Source organism: Mobula birostris, chromosome 4 (assembly GCF_030028105.1).
Source record: "Mobula birostris isolate sMobBir1 chromosome 4, sMobBir1.hap1, whole genome shotgun sequence".
Lineage (NCBI taxonomy): Eukaryota > Metazoa > Chordata > Chondrichthyes > Myliobatiformes > Myliobatidae > Mobula > Mobula birostris.
In genome coordinates, this window is record NC_092373.1 from 156,202,033 (window position 1) to 156,226,844 (window position 24,812).

Genomic DNA, 24,812 nt, shown 5'->3' on the forward strand with positions numbered 1-24,812 from the left:
CAATTTAATACCTTTTTTTAATTTATTGTCACATTTTTCCAAGTGTTAACAGTTTTGTTTAGTATCATTGTCTCTAACGTTTTCCCCTGGCAGGCATTAGGAATTCAGTACAAAAATTTCAGAGTTTACAGTTCTGGCATAATTACGGTATCTTAGTATAGTGCCTAGGTCTCTGTCCAGCAGTTGTGACTGCTCCTTTGAATTCATCGTTGTGAATAGTGCAAGCATTGACTCTCACAATAAGATCAGTCCCACTCCTTCCCTTTATCTAGTAAATGATTCGATGCTGCTTACATTTTGCTACATATCCTCTTTGATATTTTTGTTATAAATTACATTGTTTGCTACTTCTGCCAAGGAGCACTATTTCCAATTTGCCAAGCTGACCATGCTGACAATTTTCCGAAGTTCAGAAGGGAACTGAAATCTATCGAGAAACTCCAACTAACTGTCTCTTTATTGTATTGTATAGGACATGCCAAATTATTTGACATAATTTTGATTAATATTTAGACTATATGAGCCATTAAAACAGCTTCTAATTTTTTAAGTTCTAAACAAAAAATAATTAGTCATATCTGGATTCTTGAAACCATATGCGATTCATGGCTGACAAAAAATTGAGAAATGTTGCATTATGAAACAAAATGTGTTGGGAATACTTGGCAGGTCTGGCAATTTTGATAATAAGTCATTGACATGAAATGGTAATTTTTCTGACTTTATTTCAAATTTCCAGAATCCATAACATACAGTTTTGTGTTATCCTAATGACTCTGGTTGAATAAACAGATACAGCAGATGTCTTAAAAAAGGTGTGTTTATTCATAATAACTTATTTTGTGACTATATACTAAATTTACTCAACTAAGTGAAATTTATCATTACAAACCTGGTGATACTATCATTCATTACGGTCTTCTTAATAAACATAAGGTATCATTTACCTTTCCAAAGCTTCCTTTCCCAATTGCTCGAAGGATCTGAAAATGGTCAAAATTAACTGTAGAAAGAACACAAAAGAAACAAGAAATGTAGAGCAATCATTCAAGTAGTTATTAATCATCATGTGCCTAGGAAAGACGTTATACAAATTCAAAAATTATGAAACAGTAAATCACATTCTATCCATATAATTTTTGGAACTGCTACACTGACAAATTATGTTTGAGTATAGCTTTTCACAAACCAAACAGACCGTTTGAAGGTGCCTCTATTGCAGTTCAATGGACATCACACAGAAAGAAGGGGAGAAACCTGGAGAAATAATAAATTAACAGACAGAAGTTTGATAAGGAGATTCCAAAAGTCAGGCAAGAAATAGAAGGTAAAGTTTTTTTTTTGGCAGAATAATTGAGTTTCAAGTTAAACAAGAAACTGTGTGACAAGGACTATCTTCTGTGTTCATGGTTATAACTGCAAGATGTGCAACTCATGCATGCAGTGAAAGACAAGTTGCCACAGAAAATCAGCTGTCCGATTCCATCTTCTACAGCCCTTTATTTCTTCCACGTACCACCTCCAAGCTTCCCACTTCATCCCCCTCACCTGATTTCACCTATCACTTGCCAGTTTGTACTTCTTCTCTTCCCCTACTTTATTTTTCTGGCTTCTTCCCCCTTCATTTCCAGCCCGATGAAAGGTCTCAGCCCAAAATGTCTACTTTTTATTCCACTCCATAGATGCTGTCTGGCCTTCTGAGCATTTTGTGTATGTTGCTGAATATTCACAAGAAGTCCAGAATATGCTCTGACAAACTGTGAGAGCATGGATCACTTTTTCCAACATTTTGACCAGTCACTATTTTTTTTAGGCATCCGTTAGTCTCATGAGACCATGGATTTGCACCTTGGAAGGTTTCCAGGGCGTAGTCCTGGGCAAGGTTGTATGGAAGACCAGCAGTTGCCCATACTGCAAGTCTCCCCTCTCCATGCCACTGATGTTGTCCAAGGGAAGGGCATTAGGACCCATATAGCTTGGCACCGGTGTCGTCGCAGAGAAATGTGTGGTTAAGTGCCTTGCTCAAGGACACATATGCTACCTCAGCCAAGGCTCAAACTAGTGACCTTCAGATCACTAGACGAATGCCTTAACCACCTGGCCACGCACCAACACCAGTAACTATATGAGAAACAAACATCCCAGCGCTATTAAGGCACATAAATATTTATATTTTTACCAAAATGAGAATGAAAGAATGACATGGCTGCATTAAGAATAGGAAATAGGCTTTTTCTTAAGCGTGATCATCATAGCCTGTTGAAGTTGAGTTCTTGTAGTAGCAAAGTGCACCGCATTCTCATAGGAATAACTTACTTATGATATCTAATATTGAAGAAACTGCAGGAACTTTACATTGAATTGATTTTATTACTTATATCCTTCATATACATGAGGAGCATAAATCTTTACATTATGTCTCCGTCTAAATGTGCAATGTGCAATTTATAGTAATTTATAATAAATAGCATGTACAACTGGACAGTCAATATAACATAGAAATACAATTGTGTCAGCATGAATTAAACAGTCTGATGGCCTGTTAGAAGAACCTGTCCCAGAGCTTGTTGGTCCTGGCTTTTATGCTGCAGTACCGTCTCCCAGATGGTAACAGCTAGAACAGTTTGTGGTTGGGGTGACTGGTTTCCCCAATGATTCTTTGGGCCCTTTTCACACACCTGTCTTTGTAAATGATAATAGATTTTGAAATGTAGATTTCTGAAAATAGGTGCAGTGTTCTCGTAAAATCTAAACAGACAAAATACACAGTGGCCACTTTTTAGGTACACCGATACATCTGCTCGTTAATACAAATATATTATCAGCCAATCATGTGGCAGCCAATTAATGCAGAAGACCGCAAGCATCAGAAATACACATACATATATATGGGTGACGTTAATGAAATATTGAAATGTTTATATGTTTTAATTTGCTTACAATGTATTCCTGGTGTTTTTGAATTTACCAAATTGTGGTTTCTGGGAAAGGCAGCGAACAATATTTTTCTCAAAGTATGTTGATTAATTCAACTGAATCAGCACCTTTTTATTGGTTGCTTCTCCTGGGGTTTCCTTAAAACTTTTGCTATCATAAATTCTTGAGAATTTCTCTTTTACAGTTTCCCTACATATTTCATTTTCAAATCCATCAAGTAAAGTCTACTCTCCTTGCGATCGATATATTCCAAAGAATTGTAATCCCTTATTACTTCAAACCAGTTGATGAAGATTTACAGTGTCAGAACATGATTGAAAGCATGATTCAATTGTGGAATACAGGAAATGCTTGCCAGATACAGTATTTCAATAATTTATATCTACACCCATCGTATTTCCTTTACACAATATATTTCTAAATGTGAGAAGATTGCACAGTGGAAATTGTACTGTATAGCACATTATAGCACTGTATACCTCATGATAGATTTGAGACTGAAATTAATCTTTAAATTCAATTGATGCTTCCCCAATATCCAAATCAAATTATAACACATTACCCTACATCAATCACGGCATAATGTATATTGATGTTGCTGCTGTTTCACTTAAATCTTATTCACATTGAAGAAATCCTTGAACACTCTTGCACTGATCATGCTGTTTTTTCCCATTTTCTCTTGTGTTTTTCCTTATTATTTCCTGTTTGGTGGAAATTAATTGGTGATAAGGGATTGCATTGCATAGACACATCCACCTCAAGGATTTCAGGCTACATTTAAAAAGATAATTGTGAGAACAGTGAATATTTATTTTTGATAAGGTACTACATCAAAATAAAAATATATGGTATAGGAGGTAATATTTGTCCTGGATAGAAAATAGGCTGACTAATGGAAATAGAGAGAAGGCATAAATTGGGCTTGTTTTCTGGTTAGCGAGATATAATGGGTGCTGTGTGACAAGGATTGATATAGGGACTTCAACTTTTCTCAATTTCTATAAACGATTTGGATGAAGGCATTGATGCAAAGCTTGCAAATAAACCAAAGACAGGCAGAAAAGAAAGTTGTGAAGAGGATAGAAGTGGGTGGTGGAAGGAAATATTACAGTGCATTTTTAGAGGAACATGATGGGAATGTAAGGATATGGACCATGTGCAAGATGATGGAATTAGTTTCATTGGACAGCATGGTCAGCATAGTCATGACCATGGTCAGTAAAGTCATGATGGATTGAAGAGCCCATTCCAATGCTCCAACACACAAAATGCTGGAGGAATTCAGCAGGTCAAGCAGCATCTATGGAGGGAAGTGGACTGCCAATGCTTCGGTGAAGACCCTTCATCCTGAATCTCTGTTTCCAGATGAAGGCTCTCAAATCAAATTGTCAACTATCCATTTCCCTTCAAAAATGTTGCCTGACCTATTGAGTTTCTGCAATCCTTTTGTGTTGTTCCAGAATCCAGCATCTACAATCTCTTGTTTCTTCTGTTTGCTGCGCTATGGCAGTTCTATGCTCTAAATGGGCTATCAAGGGGTTTAGGTAGGTTGAGTGAAGAAGAAAGATCCAACAAATGGACTATAAATATTGCAAAATGTGAAATTTTCTTTTCTGACAGGAAAAACAGTGAAGATATCTAATGTTGAGAGATTCCAGAGTTCTGAAATATAGAAGGGACCATTTAGAAATCTGATGGCAGAGGGGAAGAGCTGTTCCTAAAATATTGAGTATGTGTCTTTAGTCTCCTGTACCTTCCCACTGTTGGCAGTAAGGGGAAGAGGGCATGTCCTGATGGTGAGGGTCCTTAATATTGGATGCCACCTTCTTGATAAGGCATTGCATAGTATAGGAGGTTATATTTGCCTGGATAGAAAATAGGCTGACTAATGGAAATAGAGAGAAGGTAACTTTCGAAGATGCCTCAATGAAGGGAGGCTAATGCCCATGGCAGAGCTGGTTGAACCTACAATCCTCTGCAGCTTTTATTGATCTTGTACATTAGTGCCTCCATACAAGGTGATGATGCAATCAGTCAGAATACTCTCCAAAGCACATCTGTAGAAATATTCTAAAGTCCTTGGTAACATACTAAGTCTAAAATTCCTAATGGAGTACGGGCACTGGCATGCCTTGCTCGTGACAAGATCAATATGCTGAGCCCAGGATGGATCGTCCGAGATGCTAACACCCAGGAACTTGAAGCTCCTCACTCACTCCACTTCTGACCTCTCAATGAAATCCACAATTGATTTCTTGGTCTTACTCTCATAAAGCACAAGGACAGTTGTGTGACACCACTCAACCAGCTGATCTAACTCACTCCTGTACGCCTCCACATCACCACCTGAGATTCTGCCAACAGCAGTTGTGTCATCACCAAATTTATTGATGGAGCTTGAGATGTAGAGAAGGTAGAGCAGACAGCTAAGTACGCATCCTTGAAGTACACCTGTGTTGAATATAAACTTAAAAACGTGTCCTCTGGAAAATTACAATGGCTCTCCACTCTATCTATGCCTTTTATAATCTTATATTCAGATATCAAGTCAGCTCTCATCTTCCTTTGCTACAAAGAGAAAAGCCCTAGCTCTCCCAATCTAACTTCATAAGACATGCTCTCTAATTCAGACAGCATCCTGGTAATTCTCCTCTGCACCTTCCCTAAAGCTTCCACATCCTTCCTATAAAGAAGCCACCAAAGTTGAATGCAATACTCTAAATATTGTCTAACAAGGATTTTATGGAGCTACAACATTACCTTGTGGCTTTTGAATTCAGTTCCTAAACCAATGAAGACAAACATACTATATACCTTCTTGATTGTCCTATCAACTTGTGTGGCAATTTTGAGGGATCTATGAATACAATCTCTCTTTTCCTCCACACTGCTAAGAATTCTGCCATAAACTTGTACTCTGCCTTCAGGTTCATTCTTCCCAAGTGTATCAGTTTTCACTTTTCCAGTTTGATCAGCATCTGGCACTTCTCTGCATCCTGTTTATATCCTGTTGTAACGGATAGCAACCTTGTACATTACCCACAACACCACCAACGTTGTATCATCTGCAAACTCATTAACCCACCCTTCCATTAACTCATCCAAGTGACCCATAAAAATCACAAAGAGCTGGGGTACCAGAACAAATCCCTGTGGACTACTGTACTAGTCACTGACCTTCGGGCAGAAGGCACTAAATCTATTATCTCTCTACCTTATCAGGAGGTTCAACCCACTGCTAAATAGGCATCACCAAATTTCTATGGATACCATGCCTCATGACATTCTGAATAAGCTTTCCATATGGAACATTTTCAAATGTCTTACTAAAATCTATGGACAAGCTCAAGTTCAATTTAGTGTCATTCAATTATACGCATGTACAGAGCCAATCAAAACAATGTTCCTCCAGACCAAGGTGCACAATTCAGTCCATATAACTCACACATAACACAAAGTAATATTACCACTTATAAACTAATAAATAAGAAGGTGCAAATTCAAGTTAAAAAGTAAACAGAGTAACACTGGCTCTTCTTACACAATGATACTCGTGTCATGGCATGGAATTGAGTAGTATTACGGCCTGGGGGAAGAAGCTGTTTCTATCCTAACAGTTCTAGTCCTAATGCTATGGTACCTCCTGCCTAATGGTAGGGATCAAAGGGATTGTTGGAGAGTTGAGAAGGATCACTGACGATGCTAAGGGCCCTACGTATGCAGTTCTCCTGATGAATATCTCTAATGGGTGGAAGAGAGACCCTGATGGCCATCCCAGTAGTTCTTGCAATCCTTTGCAGAGACTTGCAAATAGACACCTTGCAATTCTCATTCCAGATGCTGATGCAGCTGGTCAGGACACTCTCGATGGTGCTCCTGTAAAAATTGGTTAATATGAGGGAACTCTCACTCACCTCAACCTCCTCAGGAAATGGAAACGCTGCTGTGCTTACTTGACCAAATAGGTGGTGTTGAGGGAGCAGGTGAGAACACTTCCACCACTTACACCGCTTACCTTTATCAATTAGTTTTGTCACTTTCCCGAAATAGCCAATCAGACTCGTTAGGCATGACCTCATCCTCACAAAGCTGTGCCAACTATCCCAAATAAGATTATGCTTCTTCAACTGCTCTGCAATTCAAATGCATGGGCATGAAAGAAGCTGCACAGAGTAATGGACACAGCCCAATAAATTATCTGCACATCCCTCCCCACCCTCAGTACTATCTACAGAAGGTGCTATTTCAAGAAGGCAACACTAAAGATCCCTATCATTCAGGCAGTGCCATCTTCTCACATCTATACATGCACAGGAGGCTCAGAAGCCTGAAGTATAACACCACTACATTCAAAAACATCTACTTTCTTACAACCATTTTGTTCTTGAACCAACTGGCACAAGTCTACTCACTGTAGTTCATCAAAACTATGACTAGTTTGATTACTTATCATTAAAATGGGCTGAGGTTTGTTTTTCCTTACTGTGATCTTTCTTGTAAAAATGGAGTTTAATTTATATTTATGTGTTCTTCTTGTTAATGCTGTTTATATGTTACTATGTCCTGGTGGTGCTGTTACAAGGATGTTTTTTCATTGCACCTGTACATACACGTCAACTTGAATCCTTGAATATGCACAAGTACGGGTACACACAGGTGCAATATATATATATATACATGTATTAGGGATTTGCTGTAGTGTGTTGGCATGACATGCAACAAAAACATTCAACAATTACAAGAATAAAGAATTATATAAAATAAACAAGAGTTTAAAGTACAGATATGGAATAAATACCTAAATACCATAATGTATTTACAATGTCATAAAAAGTGTTCTAAAGTGTTTGCCATGCATTTACTGAGGTAATATATAGAGGGAGGAGGGGTGACTAACTAGAATGGTTGATCAGATTAACTGTCTGGGGGAAGAAACTTTAAGATAGCATGAAGTTTTTGTCAATATGACAATAAACTCCACTTTGGCTGCCACTTAATGCACAATTCAAGACATATTTGCCTTGTTACACAATATCCATGTTGTTTGTATATCCAAGGAGCTATGGCTCAACACTGTTACAGAGATAGTTTATTTTTGCTGTCTTCTGTTTTGTGCAGAACCCTTGAACCAGTATTTGAATATTCAAAGGGTTCTACCTATTAAAATGTGCCTCCAATGCAAAAGTGTAATTCTGCAAAAGTTACCTGTGTAAATTCAAAATGTTAAAGTAAGTAAATATAGTCATTGAAACTATAGTTAATTATTTATTGTTGTCTTTGCGCTGTACGAAGCATAAAAACATTTACTTTACTGTTGTATGTGTAGAGAGGAGAGATAGATTCTCCAGAAGATCTCCTTGTGTTGAATAAATACTAACTTCAGTCTCCAGGTGACTTAGTGACAATCATAACACAGACTAAACCAGCTCCTGTAACAAAACAGTAAATGTTGGAAACACTCTGTGGGTCTATCTGTGAAAAGAGGTCTGGGACCTTTCACCTGCTCTGTGAAAGAGATTAAAAACTGTTAGTTTTTGGAAGCAGAGAAAGTGGGAGAGGGCGGGTAGAACAACAGGAATAGCTCTGATAGGGCAATTCTAAACGGATTAATGGGGGTAATTTAGAGGATTATTATACTTGTTTATCTGGGTTGTTAATAGTGAAGCTGTAAAATTTTCTCAGCAGACTAGAGTGTACAAATATAATAAGAAATACTGAAACAGAATGAGACAGACAAAAATGGCTGGTTCTAACATAAACGTTAAGAAGAGACTCCAAAGTTTTCCGATTCTATTTCAGGTTTCCTGCATCTGTAGTTTTATAATCTTCATCTATTCAGTTTCCTGATTTTTAGCCGCATGATTTTCTTCCCAGGCTTCCTTACATTGCTTGTGTTCTCCCTACTCACGCTCACATCTATATTGTCCTTTGGAGTACCAACTTTCTTACTTTGGTGTGCAATGAGAGTACCTTGGGTGAGATCCTTGATGAGATTTTCTTTCAAATCTTTTTATTGTATATATATATATATATATATATAGGAAAAATAACATGAGCATATCGAAGTAACAACACTTACAATGCCTCAAACAAAAACCCATCATCTTAAAGATTGAAAACAAAATTTTGTGATAACAGAAAAAACCTCCTAAGCAGGAAAGTGAGAAAAAAAAAGAGAACCCATTAGGTGTACAACCCCGGAGCCATGTGTCATACAAAAAGCTTCTAAAAATAAACATCAAACCGCCAGCAAGAAAAGAAAATATACTAAAAGAGTTTACAATTAGATCATGGAAAAATTATATCAATTATTTCAAATGATAATAACGAGCAAATGAGCCCCATCTTTTCTCAAAATTAAATAAAGGTTCAAATGTTCGACTTCTAATTTTCTCCAAACTAAGACATAGTATCACTTGAGAGAACCATTGTGACAAAGTGGGAGCTGATGCATCCTTCCACCTCAACAAAATGGCGCTCCTAGCTATCAATGTAACAAATGCAATAACATGTTGGTCAGACACAGAAATACCATGAATATTTTGAGGAACTATTCCAAAAAGTACAGTTAATTTATTAGGTTGTAAATTAATTTTAAGTGCTTTAGAAATTGTTGAGAAAACCGACTTCCAGAACTGTTCCAATATAGACCAAAACATGTGTGTCAGTGTAGCTATCTCAGTTTTACATCTATCACAATGACTATCAACATTAGGAAAAATTCTAGAAAGTCTCTCCTTTGTCAAATGATAACGATATACAATTTTAAATTGAATCAATGAATGACTAGCACAAATTGAAGAAGAATTAACCAACTTCAATATCTGCATCCAATCCTCCATCATAAAAATCAAATTAAGTTCCTTTTCCCAATCCTGTTTAATCTTAGACAAAGGACGCTTATCCCATTGTAATAATAAATTATAAATTCTTCCAATAGAACCCTTAATCAAATGATTCATACTCATAATAGTATCTAACAGGTCAGCCTCCAATATGTAAGGGAAATTATTTAAATATTTTGTAAAAAATGTCTAACTTGAAGGTATTGCAAAAAGTGTGAATATGAAAGAGAATATTTATCAATTAATATTCAAAGGATATCAATCTATCTTCTTTAAATAAATCCAAAAAATAATTAATTCCTTTATTTTTCCAAAGTAGAAAAATTGGATCACTCAAAGAAGGCTTAAAAAAGTAATTTCGGTATATTAAACTACAAAGTTTAAATTTTGTAAGATTAAAAGAATTGCAGAACTGGAGCCAAATTTCTAAAGAATACTTAATCACAGGATATAAGTTTAAATTAACAACTTTACCTAATTGCATAGGTAAAGGAGCTCCCAATAACGAAGTTAAATAAAACTGTTTTACAACTTTTAGTTCCAGATCTACCCAAATTGGCCGATCAATCTTATCAACCCAGTATAACCAAAAAGACATATATCGCAGATTAACAGCCCAATAATACATTCTAAAATTAGGCAAAACAAGACCTCCATCCTTTTTCAATTTTTGTAAATGACATTTACTAATTCTTGGTCTTTTATTATTCCAAATAAAAGTTAAAATAATAGAATCAATCTGATCAAAAAACTTCCTAGTCAAAAAAACAGGAATATTCTGAAATAAATATAAAAATTTCGGTAGAATCATCATTTTACCTATATAAATACGACCAACAAGTGAAAATGTAAGTGGACTCCATCTACTAAATAAATACTTCATAGAGTCTACTAAGGGAACAAAATTAGCTTTATAAAGATCCTTATATTTTTTAGCAATTATAATACCTAAATATCTAAAAGAGTCTGAAACTTTGAAAGGAGTATTATCATACATAGAAACAGAATCATTTAAAGGAAATAATTCACTTTTACTAAAATTCATTTTATATCCTGAAAAACCTCCGAATTCATTAAATAATTTTAACAGGGCAGGAATGGATTCGTCAGGGTGAGATATATAAACCAATAAATCATCAGCATAAAGAGAGACCTTATGCATGGTCTCATTCACAAATATCCCATGGATATTTTTAGCCTCATGCAGAGCAATAGCAAGGGGTTCTAATATTAAATTAAACAACAAAGGATTTAATGGACAGTCTTGCCTTGTTCCCCGTGAAAGCTGAAAAAAAGGAGACCTACAGTTGTTAGTAACAACAGTAGCAATAGGGGCTTTATATATCATTTTAATCCAATTATTAAAATTAACACCAAAGCCAAATTTCTCTAAAACATTGAATAAATATTTTCATTCGACTCAGTCAAACGCTTTTTCAGCATCCAAAGATACAGCACATTGTGGAATTTTAGAAGAGGATGAATATATAATATTAAGTAGTCTCCGAACATTTGAAAAGGAATAACGACCCTTTATAAAGCCTGTTTGATCTTTACAAATAATTTTACCCAAAATATTCTCCAACCGATTGGCCATTATCTTTGACAAGATCTTAGCGTCAACATTCAGTAATGAAATAGGTCTACATGAAGCACAGTCAGTAGGATCTTTATGTTTTTTAAGAACTAAAGAAATAGAGGCCTCATAAAAAGTAGAGGGTAAGTCACCTTTCACAAAAGAATCCTTAAACATTTCCAACATATACGGAGAGAGCAACTTTCCAAATTTTTTATAAAATTCTATGGGATAGCCATCAAGTCCTGGGGACTTACCGATTGCATTGAAAAAATAGCTTTATGAATTTCGGCTTCAGTAATTTGAGCATCGAGAATCTTTTGATCCTCAGCCGAGATTTTAGGAAAAACAATCTTTCGTAAAAAAGCATTCATTTTAGAGGAACCTAACGGACATTGAGATTTATATAGCTCAGCATAAAAGTCTTGAAAAATCTTATTAATTTCCTCATATTCCTGAGCTAAGGAAACATCTTTCCTACGAATTTTCATAATTTGCCTTTTGGCTGCAGTCATTTTTAATTGAGATGCAAGCGGTTTATTATTTTTATCTTGAGACATATAAAATTGGCTCTTTAACTTAAGCAAATAACCTTCAATGGGATGAGTTAATAACAGGTTATATTGTGATTGAAGTTCCACCCTTTGTTTAAATAAATCAGTATTGGGGGAAATTGCATAAATATTATCTAAACCTTTAAATTGTTTTGAAATTCTATCTAATTCTGCTTTAGTTTGTTTTTTAAGTCTAGCTGAATAAGAAATAATCTGACCGTGTAAAAATGCTTTAAATGTATCCCATATAACTAAATTAGACATACCCCCTATATCATTAAAAAGAAAAAATTCTTTTATCTGGGTTTCAATGAAAGTGACAAAGTCAGAGTTTTGCAATAATGTCTGAGACATGCGCCAAGGTGGGCGGGCAAGAGTGACATCATCAAATTCAAAAGACAAACTCAGAGGCGCATGATTAGATATAGCAATAGCGTCATATTTGCAGGCTTTAACACTAGGCAAGAAGCAGGGATCGATTATAATATAATCGATCCTCGAATATTTTTTATAAGTGTGTGAGAAGAAAGAATATTCTCTATTGTCCGGATGAAGATACCTCCACAAATCAATCAGCCCAAAATCAATCAAAAAGGAATTAATAAATGACGCGGATCGATTTGGAAGTCGCTGATTGGTTGAGCTCTTATGAATCATAGGATTTAAACAACAATTAAAATCCCCACCCATTATGAGCGTATATTCATTTAATTCAGGCAGTAAAGCGAATACCTTTTTTTAAAAAAAAAAGGATCATCTAAGTTAGGACCATACAAATTAACCAAAACAACTTTTCTATTATAGATTGTTCCTTTAACAATTAAGAATCTACCATTAGAATCTGATTCAATATCCTCTTGAATAAATATATTAGGTTTAATGAAAATAGACACGCCTTTTGTTTTACTCTGAGAAGTGGAGTGGAATTGCAAACCATTCCACCATCTAAAAAATCTATGTTGATCTCCCGCCCTGATATGTGTCTCTTGAGCAAAAATTATATCAGGCTGGAATCGGTTAATAATCTTAAAAGTCTTCTTTTGTTTAATAGGATGATTCCAACCATGTACATTCCAACTTATTATATTAATCTGTTTGAACAGCATACAGTAATTTCATTCTACTTCATATATGCACAAAGCACATACCAATGCAGGATGATCAAAGATGGCGGCGATGAAGAATACAAACAAATAAAAAACACACATGCTCCGGAACCACCCAATGGGAAAAAACTAACTCTAAACCCACCCACCCACACCCGGAAGCCCGAAAAAGGCAAGTGATCTACGATAGAATTCAAAGCTGCTGACTGCTCTGTCTGTGTTTTCTTTCCCTCCCCCCAGTTAGTAAAAAAGTAGAGTGACCTTGTGAGAAAGACAATAAAGTCTCAGGAAAAAAAGGTATTTACATTCCATCGACTGATAAACAAGAAAGAACCAAAATAATATTATCTCTTAGAGAGAAAAACCAGCACCATGATTAAGTTTAATATTAATTCCCTAAAAAAGCTTTAAATTCAGTTATAAAATGTTATAATAGAACAGAAAAATATATAAAAAGCCCTATTAGTAGGAAAAACTACCAATTAGCTACGAAGTATTAAATTAAAGGAACAAATCGCCTTATCTTCTTCCCTCAGTCATAAAATGTCCAGAGATCATTTGAGCAGAGACACTTAAACCGTAAATCTTTCCAAAGGAAAACCAATAATATGCAATAAAAAAACAAGTCTCCGTGTTCTTTAATTAGACTGTCGAAGAAATGTATAAGTGACCTTCATAAATTTTCTTTCCAAAATGCGAATAATATAGAAATAGCCAAACAACTTTTCAAATGGATCATTCAACAGCGGTGTCGGTGACAGCAGCAGGCAAAGCCTGAACAAAATCCAGTGCAGCTTTTGGATCAAAAAAAGTACGAGGAGGAGAATTAGGAGGAAAAATTTTAAGTTTTGTCGGGTACCTCAAAGACGGAAAAAGATTCTTATCATATGCTTGTTTCATTACCAGGGCAAATTTTGATCTTTGTTCAATTATCTCTCTTGGATAATCTTCATAGAAGCGGAGCTCAGATTCCATAAATCTAAAAACTCTCTGTTTTCTTGCCTGTCGTATTATTTGATCTTTAATTTTAAAGTGATGAAAGCAAACCAGAACAGATCTTGGTTTACTAGAGTCCTTCAATTTCGAGATAAACGCCCTGTGTACCCTTTCTATTGCAGGCGGCTTTGATAGAATGGTAGGAAATAAAGTGTGGAAAAGCTTACCAAAGTAAGCCGTTAGATCTCCATCTTCAGTTCCTTCCTGCAGCCCAACAATTCTTATATTCCTTCATCGAGACCTAGTTTCCAGGTCTATAATCTTATTTTGATATCTTTCCAAACAAGTTGTAGCTTCAGACAGCTTTTGCTTAGTCACCTTCAATTCCTCTTCGTGTGAAATAACTTGAGTTTCCAGGTCTTTAAATTTTCCCAGAAATGACTTCATTTCATTACTGTTCTTTTCCAGTTGGTCTTTAATTGATCCATTCCGATCCTTAATTGAATTCAGTGTCTGAACGATATCTTCAGCCCACGATGGCATTTCATCAGATCTTTCCTTTTGCACCTTTCCTTTCCTGTTACCTTAATCACTAGGTTCAGGTAAATTCTCCCCACTTCTTGTAGACATAGACATATTGATCATCCTCAAGAATCAACAAGTAAAAATTTTAAATTCAAAGCTTAAACTAGGGGGAAAGAAAGAAAACTAAGAGCAGCAGAAAAATACTGCTACTCCATTAGCAGACAGGGGCGGTCCTCCCTTGATGAGATTTTGTTTACTTAAACAGACATCCCACCTCTCCCAGAAGTTCCGGGAGTCTCCCGCAAATTAATAGTGGCTCCCTGATGCCCGCAAATTATATACAATGTCCCGGAAATTGATTTTTTTGAGAGCGAGTGTGAGAGAACGCGCGAGAGAGAGCGAGAGAACGAGCGTAAGAGCAAAAAAGCAAGTGTGAGAGAGTGAACGCAAGTGAGAATGGCCACAAGAGACAGAGCGAGAGAGCACGCGCGCGCGATAGAGAGAGAGCGAGAGCTCCAAAAAAAGTCAGAGTGGCAGGGTGTTCCAAAAAAATATAAAACGTATGTCACCCTAGACTACTCTAAAGTGTACTCCTGCCTAATAGGGGTCAAAAATAATGACAGTGTTGCTCACTGCTCTGTTTGCTACAGTGTCTTTTCTATTGCCCATGGTGGGTTAAGACTGTAAAAGACATGTTGAGGTGAGTTTAACAGGTGTCATTCGTTCATTAGCATAGCTAACGTTACTTAAGCTAGCTGGCCAGCTGCTAAGGAGCTACTCTACTGCAGACATCCCACCTCTCCCGGAAGTCTCTCGCAAATCTCTCGCAAATTGATGGTGCTACCTCCCTGAAATGAGTTTTTGCAGGGTGGGATGTCTGCTTAAACTATCATTAATACATTGAAGCACAATGAGATAACTTCTCATCATTATCTGGTGGTATTCTGGTTTTACAGGGAGATGACTCAATTTGGAGCTGTCCAGTTTAATGGAATGAATATTGGGATTAGCTTGCAGCAGATGAAAATGCAAACTGTGAATATAATGAACTTCAAACATATGCTCATTCAAAAACAAGCAAAAACAATTTTTAGTCATTTTTTTCACTCTCAAATGTGAGTGCACACTCTGTTCAAAAGAAAAAAATTAAAGATAAAAAAAATTTTAAATTTATTCACTTGCATATAATTTTGGGAATTCACTGAAAGTGGCAATTGTAAATATAAAAAGACCATAAGACATAGGACCAGAATTAAGCCATTTGTCCCATCGAGTCTACTCCGCCATTTAATCAAGGCAAATCCTTTTTTCCCATCCTCAGCCCCACTCCCCGGCCTTCTCCCTGTAACCTTTGATGCCCTGTCCAATCAAGAATCTATTAAGCTCTGTCTTAAACACACCCAACAATCTGACCTCCACAGCTGCCAGCAGTAATAAATTCCAGAAATTCACTACTCTCTGGCTAAAGAAATTTTTCCGCATCTCTGTTCTAAAGGGATACCTCTCTATCTTGAGACTGTACACTCTTGTCCTGGACTCCCCCACCATGGGAAACATCCTTTCCACACCTACTCTGTCCAGGCCTTTCAACATTCAAAAGGTTTCCATGAGATCCTCAATTATCCTTCTAAATTCCAGCAAGTACAGACCCAGAGCCATCAAATGTTCCTCGTATGATAATCCTTTCATTCCTGGAATCATCCTTGTAAACCTCCTCTGAACCCTTTCCAAAGTCACCATGCCTTTTCTGAAATGAGGAGCTCAGAACTGTACACAATACTCAAGGTGCATCATCAGTGCCTTACTGAGCCTTAGCATCACATCCCTGCAAACTTGGCAACAAAGTCATCTATTCCATCATCTAAACCATTGATATAAAGTATTAAAAAAGCAGTCCCAACACCAACCTCTGTAGAACGCCAATAATCAGTGGCAGGCAACCAGAAAAGGATCCTTTTATTCCCACTCGTTACCTCCTAACAAGCAGCCAATGCTCTAACTTGCCAGTAACTTTCCTGTAATGCCATGGGCTATTAACTAGGTAAGCAGCCTCATGTGTGGTACCATGTCAAAGGCCTTCTGAAAGCCCAAATATACAATATCCACTGCATCCCCTTTATCTATCCAATGTGTAATCACCTCAAAGAATTCCAACAAGTTCGTCAGGCAAGATTTTCCCTTAAGGAAACCATGCTGACTTTGTCCTATCTTGTCCTGTGTCAACAAGTCCTCATCCTTAAAATTGACTCCAACATCTTCCCAGCCCCTGAGGTCATGCTAACTGGGCTATAATTTCCTTTCTGCTGCCTTTCTCCTTTCTTAAAGAGTGGAGTGACATTTGCAATTTTCCAGTCCTCTGGCATCATGCCAGAGTGCAATAATTTTTGAAAGATCACTTCTAATGCCTCCACAATCTCTTCCGCTTCCTCTTTCAGGACCCTAGGGTGCAGTTCATCTGGTCCAGGTGACTTGTGTACCCTAAGGTCTTTCAGCTTTTTAAGCATCTTCTCCCTTGTAATAATGACTGCACTCACTTCTCTTCCCTTACACCCTTCAACACCTGGCACACTGCTAGTGTCTTCCACAGTGAAGACTGATACAAAATACTCACTTCGTTCATCTGTCATCTCCTAATCACTCATTATTATTTTCTGGCCTCATTTTCTAGTGGTCCTATATCCACTTTCATCTCTTTTATTTTTTACATACTTGAAAAAAGCTTTTACTATCCACTTTGATATTATTTGCTATCTTACTTTTATATTTCATCTTTTCTCTCCTAATGATTCTTCTGGTTGCTCTCTGTAGGGTTTTAAAAGCTTCCCAATCCTCTGTTTTATCACTAATTTTTGCTTTGTTGTAGGCCCTCTCTTTTGCTTTTACATTAGTTTTGACTTTCCTTGTCAGCCATGGTTGTACTATTTTAAGTATTTCTTTGTTTTTGGAATACATCTATCTTGCACCTTCGTGATTTTTCCTAGAAACACATGCCATTGCTGCCCTGCTGTCATCCCTGCCAACATCTCCCTCCAATATACTTTGGCCAACTCCACTCTCATACCACTGTAACTTGCTTTGCTCCACTGAAATACTGTATGTCAGACTTTACTTTCTCCCTATCAAATTTCAAGTTGAACTCAATCATATTGTGATCACTTCCCCCCTCAGGGTTCTTTTACCTTAAGTTCCCTAATCACCTCTGATTCATTACATGATCACCCAATCCAGTATAGCTGATCCCCTAATAAGCTCAACAACAAACTGCTCTGAAAAGCCATCTCATAGGCATTCAACAAAATCACCCTCTTGGGATCCATTTCCAACCTGATTTTCCCAATTGACCTGCATATTGCAGTCTCCCATGACTAACATAACTTTCCCCTTTTGACATGCCTTTTCTATTTCCTATAGTAATTTGTGGTTCACCTTCTAGCCTCTGTTGAGAGGCCTGCATACAACAGCCGTCAGGGTCCTTTTACCCTTGTAGTTAATTAACTCAACCCACAAGAATTCAACATCTTCCAATCCTATGTCACATCTTTCAACTGATTTGATGCCATTCCTCACCAGCAGAGCCACGCCACTCCCTCTGCCTACCTTCCTATTCCTCCAATACAATGTGTAACCTTGGACATTCAGCTCCCAGCCACAACCATCCTTTAGCCACGATTCACTGAAGGACAGAACATCATACCTGACAATCTGTAATAGTGCAACAAGATCATCCACCTAATTTCTTATACTCCATGCATCGAGAGCTGCATTTGCTACCCTGTTTGATTCTGCATCTGTAATGCATTGATACTCACCCCGCTGGCTGCAATTATGTCCTATCATCTGCCTGCCCTTCATGACAGTCTGACTGCACGCTTGTTTTTTTGTTTTTTCACCACGCAACCTATCCTGATTCCCTTCACTCTGGTTCCCACCCCCCTGCTATATTAATTAAAACCCTCCCCAACAGCTCTAACAAATCTGCCTGTGAGAATATTGGTTCCGCTCGGGTTCAGGTGCAACCCATCACTTTTGAACAGGTCATACCTCCCCCAGAAGAGATCCTAATGAACCAAGAACCTGAAGCTCTGCCCCTGAACCAGCTTCTCAGCCACGCATTTATTTGCCAAGTCAACCTGCTTCTACCCCAACTGACACATGGCAAAGACAGCAACCTGAAATTACTACCCTGGAGGTCCTGCTTCTCAGGTTTCTATCTAGCTCTCTAAATTCTCTTTTCAGGATCTCTTTGCTTTTCCTTCCTATGTCACTGGTACCAATATGCTGCTCTCCCTCTCTTTCTAAAATGATGTGGGCACGATCTGAGATGTTCCTGGCGCTGGCACCGAGGAGGCAACCTGCCATTCAGGTGTCCCATTCACATCCACAGAATCTCCAGTCTGTTCCCCTGACTACTAAGTCTCCTGCCACTACCGCTCTCCTCTTCTTCCTCTTTCCCTTCTGCACCCCGGACCTACGCTCAGTGCCAGTAACCCGGTCTCCATGGCATTCCTCTGGAAGGTCAACTCCACAACATTATCCAAAGTGGTATAATTATTTTTGAGGGGAATGACCATAGGGGTGCTCTGTGCTATCTGTCTTTTCACATATCCATTCCTCCTGACAGTCATCCGTCTACTCACCTCCTGCAACTTTGGGGTGACTGCTTCCCTGTAACTTTGATCGATTATCTTCTCACTCTCCCATACAAACCAAAGGTCATCCAGCTGCTGCTCCAGATCCCCAACATGGTCTTCAAGGAGCTGCAGCCAGATGCACTTCATGCAGATGTTGTTCCCCGGGAGGTTCTGGGTCTCCCAGAACTCTAACATCCGGCATGAAGAAAACACAACAGCCATTTACTACACTAGGTACAGTAAGAGCAAGAAAAAAGAACCTTAACCGAAGCTTACCCAGAGCCAGCACCTCTTTTAAGTTGAAGCCTCCTTTGATTCAAAGCCTGACACTACCATTCTCACCACTGGCCTACAACCAACGGTGGCCGCCCCACTTGTCCCTTCTGTACTTTTAAACATGTATCGCTGACCTGCGAGAAATCTCGGCGCAGTGGCCTGCTCCTGCTGCAGATTGGACTGTCAGAAGGAGCCTGAACACCCACGAAGATCTCTTTTTAAACAAGCATCGCCAACCTGCGAAAACCTCATCGCTGTGGCCTGCTCCTACCACTGATTGGACCGTCAGATGATCAAATACATGCAACTTTTGACATTAACTACATCACACATACAATTTCTGCTGACAGCATCAGAATACTCATTCAAGATCCATGCCAAAATTTTTGACAGAGAGTATAGTTGTCATGTAAAAGAATTAATAGAAAAATATGAAAATAACCACTAACAATTCAACGTAAAATTCTTTTTGGCAATAATCTAGTTTCAATTTTTACTTAAGCTACTTTTGGACATTACAAATTTCAACCAGTACGAGAAAGAATAAAAGTTGAACTTTTTCCATATTTTAAGAATTTATTGAGTTGGATAATATGGTGCCATCGAGTGGTCAGATCATACAATTATCAGGTGATCTGATTGGATAAATAACTTCCATAATATAAGAAGCTATAATGAGAAATGTTGGCTTAAAATTCTGAACACTGCATGGCAACATAAATTAATATTTACTCAAATGAAAATGTGAGCAAATTGTATAGTACTGTGCAAAAGTCTTTGGTATATCTATAGTTAGGGTGTCTAAGGCCTCTGCACAATACTGTAATGTCATGTATTGCACTGTAAATATTTATGTACATTTTATTATGTAAAATTTTGAATGTTGTACTGTCTCAAAAAAGCATATTTCATGACATATATGAGTGATAATAAACCTAATTCTGATATGGGTCTTTTTTGTGGACTGAGAGTGGGAAGGGGACAGGGAGAGGGGAATCATGGTTGGGAAAAGAGGAAGAGAGAGGGGAGCGAGTGGAAAGCACCAGAAAGATATTCTGTAATGATCGATAAACCAATTCTTTGGAATCAAATGACCTTGCCTAGTATCTCAGGGCTGGGTGTGTCCCACACCACTCCCATGGTGCTCCACCCTCAACATCCCCAACATCCTTTGCTCTCAGCAGATTTACATTCCACGTTGACAATTACAACAATGTGCAGAAATCTTTGGCATCTTATGTGCCTAAAGCATTTGTGCAGTACTGTAGTCAGTTCCAAGCTTATGGACAAATAATGAATCTATGCATATAAGCTATCTTACATATTTAAATTTATTGTTTATTATTATTATTATTCTGTTCTTTATCTTATTGTGCTTTTTTATGCTGCATTGGATCTAGAGTAACTATTTTGTTCTCCTTTACACTTGTGCACTGGAAATGACATTAAGCAATCTTGAATCTTGTGCTCTGCAGTATTTTTTACTGACAAGCTAAGTGTTAACAGAAAGAGGCTAGGATACAGCTAATAATGAAGTCTACATCCATTTTAACTCGATAATAATGTAGTTTGCATACAAACTGACTGGTAATAATAGGTTGTATTCAGTCTAATTCTAATAATAACATGGTATATATGAAATCTGGTCATAGATTTAAAATTTCCCATATCCACATTCATAATAGAAATGGTCTACCAAACATACTGTATCTCAATATAATTATAGCTTCTTACCAGAATGGATCCTGCAATAATGGAAGAATGTAGTCACAAGAACAATGTCATTTGTGTTTCACTTCCTTAACTGCAAAATATCCCACTACTTCACAAAAAAGTTGTCACTAAGCCAGAAGAAAAATTAGCACAGATAAACAAAAACTTGGATGCAGTGGCATGTAGTAAGGAGGATCTTAAAGAATAGTTTCATAATAGGAATATATTATTTGAAGCTCTGGCCCAAAAGGTTTTTGCAGTTGTAGCAAAAAGAACTAAGATTTAATGGATTGAAAATATGTACAGATTGCAGTAAATTACTAGCGGAAGTTCTCCAGCAGTACATGCAGAGAGAAAAATATATAAGTGATCAGGAGGAGGATAATTTTAGGTGGTCAATCATATAATAATCGAAAAAGTTTGATACAAGCTACAGTATATTACTGGAGTCAGATTGTATGCAGACTACATAGTTACTAGAATCAGACTGGCACAATTTGTATGTAGTGTAGTTTATTATCAGAATTGCAATGTTGATAGACCATTATGCTAGCATAGTTAGAGATTAGCTTTATACATAATGAAACAGTGAAACACAATGAAATGCGTTGTTTTGCATCAATGACCCACGCAGTCCAAGAATTATGCTGGGGCACTCTGCAAGTGTCACTACACGTCTGGCACCAGCACAACATGCCCATAACTCAGTAACACTAACCAACATTCCTTAGAATGTGAGAGGAAGCCAGAGCATCCGGAGAAAACCCATACATTCATGGGGAGAAAGTACAAACTCCTTACAGACAGTGCCGGGGACTGAACTCCAATCATTGATAACTGGCACGGCAAAGCAATTTCACTACTGTGCTACTCCCTATGCTACCGTGCAGTCCCCAAATTATATTGAATGCTGATGATGTTCTCATCAAAATCAGATTGTAAGCAGAATTAATAAAAGGGTGAACTCAGCTCGGGTTTGTTAAGGGAGATCTGTTAGAATTCTTTGAGAAGTTAATGAATAGGTTAAACAAAGGAGAATCAGTGTGCCTTAGTTATTGGGATTTTTCAGAAAAGCTTTGACAAAATACTGCACATGATAGACAGTATAAGAGTCCACGGGGTTGGAGGTAAGTTACTAGGATAGCAGCTTGGCGAACTGAAAGAAGCCAGAGGGTGGAGAGAAAGGGTTCTTTTCAGGATGGTCAACAGTGACTAGTGGAGTTCCCCTGTGATCAGTGTTGGGACTACAACTTTTCGCTTCATATGTTAATAAACTAAATTAAGTAACAAGAGCATTTTGGCCATGTTTGCAGATGATACAAAAATAGGTAGAGGCACAGCCAGTGTTGTAGAGGCAGGGAATCTGCAGAAGGACTTGGATATGTTAGGAGGGTGGACAAAGAAATAGCAGATAGAAGATAGTATAGGGAAGAGTATCGTTATGCCTTTTGGTAAAAAGAATAAAGGTTTTTTAAATGTGGAGAGCATTCAGAAATTGGAGATGGAAAGGGACTTGGGAGAGTTAGTTCACAATTCTGTAAAGGTTAACTTGCAGACTGAGTTGGTAGTAAAGAAGGCAAATGCAATGTTAGTAATCATTTTGAGAGGACTAGAATACAGAAGCAAGGATGCACTGCTGAGGCTTTATTAGGTCGGACGGACTGCATTTGGAATATTGTGAGCAATTTTGGGCCCCACATCTAAGGGGACATTCCAGCAGGGGTTCACAGGAGAAATTCCAGGAATGAAAGGCTTAATATATCAGGCAGGGAGTTCAGAAGGATGAGGGGGAATCGCATTGAATTCTACCAGATGCTGAAAGGCCTGGATAGAGCAGATGTGGAGACAAAGTTTCCATTAGTAGGAGAGTCTAGGATCTGAGGACATAGCCTCAAAATAAAGAGACGTCTCATTAGATCTGAGATGAGGAGGAATTTCTTCTGCCAGAAAATGGAGATTCTGTAGAATTCATTGCCATGCGGGGCCTTGGAGGCTAAGTCATTGATTGTACTTAAGGCAGAAATTGATAGGTTCTTGACTGGAAAGTGTCACAGAGAGCTGACAGGAGAAAAACAGCCATGATGTAACAATGGAACAAATAATTCTACTACATTTACAGCCTTTGATCTGAACCATATAAAGATATACTTAAGTAGATAACAGGGTGCATGGTCACCATGGAATATAGCAGGAGGATCTTGAAGAAGAGACAAACCAAACAGGGAATGGAGTGGTATGCCAGAGTTTGGGGCTTGGGTAATTTGAATGCACTTGAACTTAGAAAGCTAATGAGAGTAGAGAACTCTGCCGAGTACATTATGGGCACATTCCTCCCAACTGTCAATAGTACCTACAGGAGATGATGGCTCAAGAAAGAAACCAATGGACTTTGCTTTAATATTTCATTTTTTGTAAAAATTGTGCATAACTTGTTTTTCTTGTGAATCATACTGATATTATACTATGTGCCTGTGTTACTTTTGCTAGTATGTTTTTCATTGCACCGGTGTATATGTGTACTGTACTTGTGCATATGATAATAAACTCAACTTTGACTTTGAAGACTCCTCTAACAGTAGCAAAGCAACAGAGTGTGCAATTCACCAAAACTGAAGTAGTGCAGAGGTCCTGAAGGGGCTGGAACATTGCAGAGAATTGAAATAACATGATTATGAAGGGATATGAACACAAAATTCAGTATTTAAAAACTCAACTATTGCTGGGTGGTGAAATAGAAATCTGACAATTTTCATCATCATGGGAGCATTTCAGGAGTTTCACTTCAATGTAATTCTTGTAATATTAAAGAGGTAGTTTATATTTCAAAACTTTTGATTCCTTAGTTGCAAAATTCTCATGGTGGAACAGAAGTTCTGCGTGCAGGTCTTATTTATATCATAATGAATGATGGGCACAAAGTGAGCAGCACAGCCTCAGATTACAGCTAATTCAATGGCTCTTTGGAATTAGCTTCACATTCTGCAATGAAGATTTATTTCTAGTGAAAACTAAGCAACTTCAGCTCCCCTGGAAACTGAAATATAAAATAAAAGAAACACCTCGTCATATCCAAATGCTGGATATGGAATGGAATAGAATATTAAAAGCTAATATTTATCGGAGTTTTTTTAAACAGCTGTCTGCAGTGGTCCCTTTAAGGATTGTCAGCTATTGTCTTATTTGTTTTCTAGCTCCATAATGACCTATCTATTTCTCCCAAAAGGAATCTGTGGAGGCTATAAAACAATTTTACTTAATTACATCCATGCAATGCCAGAACAGCAGGAGTGTTTCAGTTTTCTGAGGAAATCAAACTTAATTGCCGAATCTGACTCCAAAACACTAATAAAAGTCCTAAGATCCAAAGCAATAAAAATAAATATAACTTCAACCTGTCCCTGGGCTTGTCAATAAGCTTCTATTCAGGGCTGTTTTCATATATACTTTATACTTTATTATCCTCAAACAATTGATACTAGAACGTATAATCATCATAGCAATATTTGATTCAGCGCTTCCCGCTCCCTGGATTACAAATCGATAGTAAATATTAAAAATTTAAATTATAAATCATAAATAGAAAATATGAAAATGGAAAGTAAGGTAGTGCAAAAAAAAATTGAGATGCAGGTCCGGATGTTTGACGGGTATGGCCCAGATCCAGATCAGGATCCATTCAGCAGTCTTATCACAGTTGGAAAGAAGCTGTT

The 24,812-nt window shown here is 37.5% G+C and overlaps 1 protein-coding gene across 3 annotated transcripts in view; it reads right to left on the bottom strand.

Annotated features, from left to right (window-relative positions):
• LOC140196049 (serine/threonine-protein kinase 32B-like) overlaps positions 1–24,812 on the bottom strand; it is a 325,870-nt gene that overhangs the window by 223,098 nt on the left and 77,960 nt on the right. For 2 of the 3 annotated variants that reach the window (XM_072254755.1, XM_072254757.1), the window contains exon 2: positions 948–1,003. The exons of the other annotated variant lie outside the window; for it this stretch is intronic. In XM_072254755.1, the coding sequence (XP_072110856.1) occupies positions 948–1,003 (56 nt within the window). The remainder of the gene's footprint in view (positions 1–947; positions 1,004–24,812) is intronic. 3 annotated transcript variants of the gene reach the window in all.